The sequence below is a fragment of the Cicer arietinum genome, chromosome 4 (assembly GCF_000331145.2).
Source record: "Cicer arietinum cultivar CDC Frontier isolate Library 1 chromosome 4, Cicar.CDCFrontier_v2.0, whole genome shotgun sequence".
NCBI classification, from domain to species: domain Eukaryota; kingdom Viridiplantae; phylum Streptophyta; class Magnoliopsida; order Fabales; family Fabaceae; genus Cicer; species Cicer arietinum.
Genome location: NC_021163.2, coordinates 35184761 through 35194086, shown reverse-complemented (window position 1 = coordinate 35194086; position 9326 = coordinate 35184761). Strand labels below are relative to the sequence as shown.

General features: G+C 31.0%; 1 protein-coding gene across 1 annotated transcript in view; it reads left to right on the top strand.

Annotated features, from left to right (window-relative positions):
* Window positions 1-7466: 7466 nt before the first annotated feature.
* Window positions 7467-9326, top strand: part of LOC101503590 (uncharacterized) — a 6472-nt gene continuing 4612 nt past the window's right edge. The window contains exons 1-2 of the mRNA XM_004512795.1: window positions 7467-8243; window positions 8376-8510. Of these exons, the coding sequence (XP_004512852.1) occupies window positions 7467-8243; window positions 8376-8510 (912 nt within the window). The remainder of the gene's footprint in view (window positions 8244-8375; window positions 8511-9326) is intronic.

Sequence of the window (9326 nt, the reverse complement as noted above, 5' to 3'; positions counted from 1 at the left end):
CAATTCACACCAAATTCAATCAATTCAATTCCACAACACATATATAGCACCTCAATTAAATTTCAACAATTCAAACATAACTCACCCAATTTCAAAACTCCATATTTTTACACATAAACCACCAAATTTCATCAATTCATTTTCTACAAAATCCACAAATAAATCACATCTCAAAAATTCATAATAATAATTATGAAGATATAAATCACATCAAATTTCTTTTCCACAAAATCACAATTAATGTCCTAAATGCAAACTAAAATTTTGGCAGGAGTCCTTACCTCCGTTGTAGTTTTAACAACCGATTACGGCACCGCGATTAATTCAGATAAAATTTCTGCTCGAGTCGCCACTTTGAAAACTAGCTCACTAGCACCGCAGCGTGGCAAGGAGCAACGTTTCCTTCTGTCACTTCTCGAATGGAAGCTTAGATCTAGTAGATAAATTGAGGTTTATGTTTGTGTTTTTCTCAAAACCAACAACACTTTGGTTTTTTTGTTTCTTGAAACAGAGAGAGAATGTAAGAAAGATGGAGGGAGAACGTGAAACAGAGAAAAGTTTTCTTTTCCTTTTTGCCTTTCATATGCATATATATATATATATATATATATATGTATATATATATATATATATATATATATATATATTAAAATAATAATAATAATAATAATAATAATAATAATAATAGTAACAATAAATGTCTAAACAAATATATAGATATTTTTTATAAAAATCATCATTACGTCTGTCACCTCACATCACGTCACATACCACTTTTTCAGAAAAAATATCTACTCTTGCCGCAATTCAATGGTCAGATGAATTTTTCTGAAAAATGATGCATCTCAGAATTTTTTTTCTTCGACAAAAGATTCACCTTAATTAAATAAAATTATTCATCGACGAATAATTTTAATCAGGTCTCTAAAAATATATTTTTTGGCATTTAACTCACATAATGCCATAAAATTTGCTAAAAAGCCTCAGAAATTTAGCACAAAATTCCTCAAAATACATAAATTAGAATTTAAAATTAAGGGTCTTACACAAACCAAGTGTGTGTCAAGTCAAAATATTTCTAAGCGTTAGAATATCTAGGATGCCTCAACATTCCGTCATTCTTACTATCGATTGCATGTCATCTCATATCCTCAGCCGACTTTGTGGACAAAAATAATCTTTGTAATAGTGGTTTTAATGGAAAATAACAAAGAACTTTTGCAAGAACTTTCTGTCAATTATTGTTATCACCAAACACTCCAATTGAACCAAATTTTGCTTTTGATTTCCATTTGGAAGTGTTACAAATTTTGCAGGTCTCCTTATCTTCATCTTCCTTATTACCCTAATAATGCATACAATCATTCGAAAAAACAGGGATCTTTTCATAATTTAAACCAAGCTTGGTAATTGTTTTCTTGGCTTCATAGAATGAATTTGGTATATTTTAAAATTCAAATGCATCTTTTAATAACTCTAAAACCATTGGCATGGCTTTATCACTCATTCCACATGAACATTTGATGTGATATAACTTTACCAATAAAGATAGTCTTGAATATTTAACACACCCTTCATACAAAGGCTGTTCTCCCTCTCTACATAATTCATAGTACTTTTTGGCCTCTTCATACCTTTGTTGACTTGCATTTGGCACCATATCTTCATTCCTATCAATATTTGCATTTGATTCAATAGGTATTTCGTATGCATGATCTTCGACTCCAAAAGCATCATTGATCATATTTTGCATATGATCATCAACGACAACTATATCTTGAACTATATTTGAAACACTACTAGGTGAGATGGTACTAGTTTCTCCTATGGACTCTCCATGATGTACCCAAAGGTTGTATCCCTTTGGAAATTGTTTGCATTTTAAGTGATCGTACATTTCACTTTTACTATGCAGTTTTTTGAAACCACAATGTTTATAAGGGCATATTATTTCGCCATTTTCTAATTCATCTCGAAAGGAAAAAGTAATAAATCCTTTATCTCTTGATCATATTTAGCCGATGTGTGTGGTTTCTTAATCCATGACTTATCCATTGCTTCAAAGAAGATTTACATATGTTATTTTGACACACAAAGAACATAATTCAACTTAGAGCATAAAAGAGATTAGCCTTAAACATAATGGATTCACTATGCATAAAGGAACAAAACATGGAAAAGAGTCATAAAGCAAATTCACAAAAGAAATGTCCTTAAAGAAGAACAAGTCTAAATAAACATAAAAAATGCAAAAACAAGGAAGCCAATATTTCATGTCTGCTATGGGAACAACTCCACCAGAACAAGATCAGAACAACCTCCTACTCATACATAAAAAGTTAGAAGCGCTTAATTAACCTCATAGTCATGCTTTGAACCATTTTTCTTACTTTCTTTCATGGTTTCAAATTATCTCAAATATCAATCAAATGAAGAAAATGTTAGAAAATGATAGCATTAACTAACCTTAGCAAACTCTTAAAGTTTATAACCTTCAACAATATTCAATTTTAAACTAAATACAAAATCCTTTTAGCAGTTGTTTTACCAAAGACTCAAAACAACAGTATTCTACCTACAACATTAGTGATGGAATAAGCTACTAATTCAAATATTAAAAAATATAAAATATAAAATAAAAGTTGTAAGTGCATTACAATAATATTAGTAATATTTATATATAACTGAAATAACAAAAATAAGTATTTTTTTTTCATCGTATTTTTTTTATTTACACTTTACTAATTGGTTTTATTGGTTCACTAGAAGTAATTAATCACTAGAAGTAACAACATCTACCAGATATACATTCATTTTGTTTTTAATTATTTTCCAATGTCTTCTTGATGTCATTCTATAAAAAAGCAACAATGAAACAACTTATCGGCCAATAATTTCATTTTAGGAACACAATATATGCAGCATGCATGTTTCACATTTGTGTACTAAGCTAGTTTCTACTACATCTATAAGTCTCATTTCAAATTACTAAATAGGTTTATCATTTTTTTCCAATATACTCTTAATTAATACTATTAAGTGTCTTTTAAAAACTAAAATTAAATACATCAATACATACATATTTTAAGGATAATCACATATATAATGGACACATTAAATACACTACCTATTTTTCATTTTGTTGTGGACATTAAACGGAATTAGAAAGATATGTGAAGAATCTATTGGAATGCCCATACATATATAATAAGCCAAAAAAATTCCAGCAACACTCTGTGATGGTATTAGAAATGTGAGTATATCGCCAAAAAAATTCCAGCAATATATTATTTTGAGCAAGAACACCAACATTCACTAAAATTAAATATTTGTGATGAAAGAATTAATGGTGTAGCCTTCAATCATGTATACACTCGTTGATGTTACACTTCAATTTCCTCGCCAGCTAGCAACTTTAAGTTCACAAATCATAATTGATATTTTCAAACAAAACCTTTCACCTACCTCTCAATATCCCCTCTACCATACTTACCTCCCTGTTCTATAAAAACATTTCTCCCACATATCATAAATACACCAAGTACTCATTGCAACTACAATTTCTACCATTTCAATTCATTTACAAAAATCACCAAAGGCTTTATAATATTAATTCATCAAAACTAAAGTATCTAAGGAACACTTCACACCTGAAATTACAAGGGTGAGAGGAATTAAAAAAGAAGAATTTTTGTAGACTTTATCTTTTCGTTATACAAGCAATGGTATGAACATAAAAATAAAAATAAAAAACTATTTAGATGTAAGCAAAAGCACATTTAAGACATCATCAATTTTTTTCACTTTTCAGGTCTATGCTTTAAAAGCAAAACCCATCATTACATTTAGGCTCAATGGGATTTGGAAATGCATATATATAGTACATCATTATGTGTTGCTATCAAACCGCTATTATTGCTATTATTATTGATACCCTCAAAATGTTATAGCGGTGTAGTGGGTAGGGGTATGGCCGCTTCGTCGAAGTTGAGAGAAACAATTCAAGCGCTTTATTTCATATACATATAATGACTTAAAATAGAAAAATGTACAAAATTAAACACATATTCATAACTAATTATCAAAGTTCATTTCTACTAATATTCAAACATAATATTAAGAAAAATAACAAGGACTGTTTGTGCAAAAATTGAAAAGCAGAAAGAATAGTTGCAAAGAAGGGCAAAATAACTTAGGATTAACATAAGCACTAGCACACTCACAACGCTAAACTAATTGAAAACAATCCATGTTTTAAGAAACACCAAAATTTAGTATAACTTATATTCAAGCATAAGCTATGAACCTAATATACCAAAAACAACAATGACCTTCCCCCAAATATTGTATAGAACACCTAGGATGCATTTCATCGTCCCCTGAAAAGTTCATTTATAGCATCTAAATCAGTAACAAACAAACACATGATTATTACAATTCAAGTCATTATAACACAAAGAAAGGGTTATTAGTTTTCGTCAAATATCGAAGTGAGAAACGGTGCCATCGGAGTAATCAGTTTTCGTTTTTCACTTTTAGAAATTTGAGAGATTGATAGATTGAGAGATTATACCTTTGCAAGAGCTGATTTTGTTTTCAAGATGATAAATCTCCTTCTTTGACAGCGGTGATTTCATTTTTCTTCAAAGTTGGATTTTGTTTCCTTTAGCGTTGACAAATATTGAGAGATTTGGGGATTTTCATAAATTTTAAGGTTGAGAAAGGAACACACGCGCGACTGAGAAATGAATACATGAAGGACTAAGAAATGAGAGTACAAAATCTGAAAAAATGAAATACGGGGTTTGGGCTTTAAATGGGGAGACGGTTGACATAAACCGCTCCAGGAACCGTCATAAAATGGTGGTGAGGGTGAAAAATGAAACGCGAGGTTATTTGTGCTTTAAACGGCGACGACGGTTGACAAAAACCGCCCAAAAACCGTCGCAAAATGATGGTGAAGGCAGTTATTTCAGAACCGTCGCAGGTCAAGTGTCGCAAAATTGAAAAATTCTTGTAGTGATTAAATATAGATTAACAAACTTAATCACTTCAAAAAATGCAAGATATATTGGTGTACCTCCTCCAAAAGTACCTGATGGACAAAAGTACTAATCACATTCTAGTTTATCTTTAGTAACAAAACAAAAGCATTATAGTTACTATTTTTTTTAGAATTATGCAGCTATAAAAAGGTATTGGAGCTATAAAAAGGTATGGTTTCACTATAATCCCAGTTATCATTATAAAAAGGTATGGTTGAAAGGTTATGGAGCTATAAAATGGTATGGTTTCATTCTAATCCTAGTTATCCTTATGTGATAAAGATAAATCTACCATAGTGAGATATAATAACATTACAATCTAAACCTAAAATTAAATGATTCAATTAATTAGTGAATGGAAGACAACAATCGATACCTGAAAAATTGAAATGATGAAACAATCTAAACCTATCGTGAGTTTTTGGCGATTGAGTGGTCGTGAGTTTTGGTCAGCGGTTGGGTCGCATGACGTACTTGTCGATGATTAGGTTGTGTAATGTCATTGTCGGTGACTGGGAAAAGGCAAAAAGAAATGAAAAGAAGAACAAAAAAAACGAAACGGAATGTGAAAAAATAAATGAGAGAATGTAAAGAAACAAAACACGCACTTAGTATAATTGTGAAGAGGGAAACCAAATTCTTAACTACGCTCTAATTCTAAAAAAATTTGATTTTTATTCATAATCAATATGATTGTAACTATTTAACTGAGGCTAACTGTCAATTCTTTTATAGTTAAATGATATGAGATAAATAATTTTAAAATATAATACATTTTATAAAATTAGTATTATTTTTTTATTGATATTAATTTTGATATATGTATAGGTGGACATTATTTGTGTGCTACTTTTTCATTGTATAGATAAATGAATTAATTGATATCAGTTAATTTAGCTTGCTATTTGGAACTACAGTATGTTCTTATATTTGAAATGTTTCTAAACTTTTATTCAGCAGATAACTATAATTGCCTCAAAAACTTTTATCGACATCAAATACATTTTACTCAGTAAGTAATTGTCGGTAAAAGTCTTAGTGTCAATTTATATTGTTGCCGAAGGTTATAATAATTGCCGCTAAAAGTTAAAATAATTAGTGCTAAATTTGGTTTTTAATAGGATGATATTTTAATTTTTTTTATTCTCTTTATCCCATTTATTTTTACTTAAGATTTTATTTTCATAATTTTACACGTATATATACATTTTTTTCTCATATACTTTTTATAATCAAAAGAGAAAAATAAATTTAATCGTTTGATCATCACAGTTTCTATTACTTTTATTTTTAAATATTATTAATCATTTTACTCACTTTTACAACACATAAAAAGGCTGAGACTGGTTCTCTTGTAGACGGTAACGATGGTAGGTAAATTCAGCTCCTACGAGGCAACAGGTACATACTCTTGACTGCAGTTAACACTGCATCCTCCATAGAAAGAACAACCCAAAAATTGTAAAAGAGGATGAAAAAGAGAAGATGATTCAACTCAACCTCAATATCAATCATAATATAATTGATTAGAATAAGATACACGTTAGAATTAAATTAAAATGATTAGAAATTAATTATTATTAAACTAAAGATAGTTATAATTAACTATCATAATTTTGTATACAATAATGCTACCAACACCCCCCCCAAATTGCTATTCAAACCCCTCAAAATTAAAAAAAAAATCAAAATGCCCAAAATGCCTCTATCATCAATATTACACATTTATTATTCCATAACTCCCATTTATCAATTTTCATCACACCTCATGACTCACATACAAAAATGATCATACTTGACTAACCAATACTCAAAATCATTAAAAAGTTACATCACTCACTCATAACCTACAACACATCAGTTTGATCATCACATTGTGGTTAAAACTACATAAAAAGGTATGTTTGTTGCTCTGTATTTTGGTTCGTATTTTTTTTTTTTGTAAATCTGAGGATTTTACGTGAACTCAGTTCACGTACATTTTGGAGTTACGTGAACTGAGTTCACGTATGTTTTAAAAAATTAAAAATCTCATACTCTACACAATCTGAATTCATGTATACCTACGTGAACTCAGATTGCGTAATCAATAAAGTTTGAAACTTGAATTCTCATATTGTACGCAATTTGAATTCACGTACACCTATGTGAACTAAGATTGCGTAATCGTTGAATGTTAAATAATAAGCCATGTACGTGATATGAAATTGCGTACTCAGCAGAAGTTTGAAAAATAAGTTATGTACATGAACTGCAATTCACGTAAGTTTACGTGAACTCAGTTCATGTACGTTTACTAGATTTCAGATCACGTAAACATACGTGAACTGAGTTCACGTAAACTTACGTGAATTGTAGTTCACGTACATGTTATTAAAAAAAATTGAAAATTTAGTTTTCTTTTGTTCTGGATACAGATAAATGGACCATGGGGAAGACAATAGTGATGAAATATATGAAGGTTTGGAACCTGATTTTGAGGATATGAATGACTGTTTGGAACGTGATTTCGATGAAATGTATGATGATTTTGATGCAATGAATGACATTATGAACAAGGGAGGTGAAGATGTTATGGTTATTTTGACTGATGTATTTAGCACCGGCATGATGTTTGATACGCGAGATGATTTATTAAAATGGGCTAGAAATGTTGGAAGGGAAAATGGAGTTGTCGTTGTTATTTTTAGATCTGAAAATGCGACAACACGACCAAGAACAAAGACAAAATTAATTCTTGGTTGTGAAAGAAGCGGTAAATATAGACCTTGGAAGAATCCTAAACCGACGAGGAGTACTTGGAGTAGAAAATGTGAATGTCCTTTTAGATTGAGAGGTACACCATCAAATGTTGGTGATGGATGGTATCTGCATGTAATATGCGGTGTTCATAACCACGAATTTCCCAAAAAGTCTCAGGAAGAGAAAGTTGTACTTGGTGATATGACGAAAAATATGATCAAACCAAGAAACATATTGATGACAATAAATGATCATAATGTTACAAGTTTGACGACAATAAAACAAGTTTATAATGCACGTCAAGCATATCGTTCATCACTTAGAGGTAATAGAACAGAAATGCAACATCTTTTGACATTGATGGAACGCGACAAATATGTCTATCGATATAGGAAGGTAGAGGGTTCAAATGAGTTGAGGGATATCTTTTGGACTCATCCAGACGCTATCAGTTTTGTAAATAATTTTCACATAATATTGATTTTGGATAGCACATACAAGACATGTAGGTATCGGATGCCATTACTTGAAATTATTGGTGTTACATCTACAGAAATGACATTTTGTGTGAGATTTGCGTATCTACAGTCTGAGCGTGTTGATAATTTTACATGGGCACTACAAATGTTGAAAGAACATATTACAGGTGGTGAAGTTGAAGTAATTGTTACTAATAGAGATCTTGCGTTGATGAACGCAGTTGAATGTGTTTTTCCAAAGGCGGTCAATTTATTATGTGTAACACCCCGTATTTTTCAAAGCGAGGGTATTTTTTTTTTTTTGAAAGAGATTAAACTAAAACAGAGAAATAAACAAGGAAATGCCTTTGGATAAATAATTGAGTCATTATAATTTACAAGCAGCGGAAAAGTTTCTCCAAATATAATTCCAAAGCATTTACACAATAACAAATGGTACATGGAACCCATTCAAATAAGATGTCAAACTGACAATATTAGTATAAGTACAGTTTTCCAAATCAAAATACTCCAACCCAAAAAGTAGGACGTCTAGTCCCTATACATCAACCTAATCTGATCATCCTACCAAAAACTATACACCCTGAGTGATCTCCACGCGCCCCGTGAGATCCTCCTCACGTAGCTCCAGTCAAGCATTCCCATCCGTAGGGTACGAACCAGTAGGATCGTCATGGCTCTCATCTGAGGGCAAAGCCCAGATTTCCACAATAGTTGTAAAGGGTCACCAACCGAAATTAACAGATAACACATAACATTTAAGTTTTGAATGCACAAAATAACCTTTCAACTAAGCATGCACCTTAAAAGGGTTTCCATATGCCAAACATGCATAAACAAGGTTGAAAAATGAAGTTTTTAACAAAACCACACTGTTGTATTCGAATACAGCATCTTTGTATTCGAATACAAGGCTGTTTCAGCATTCAGCAGCAAAAACAACATGTCTGTATTCGAATACAACAGTCTGTATTCGACTACACTGTAAGTCAGTAGCAAAACAACATGTCTGTATTCGAATACAACAGTCTGTATTCGACTACACAGTAAGTCAGTGGCA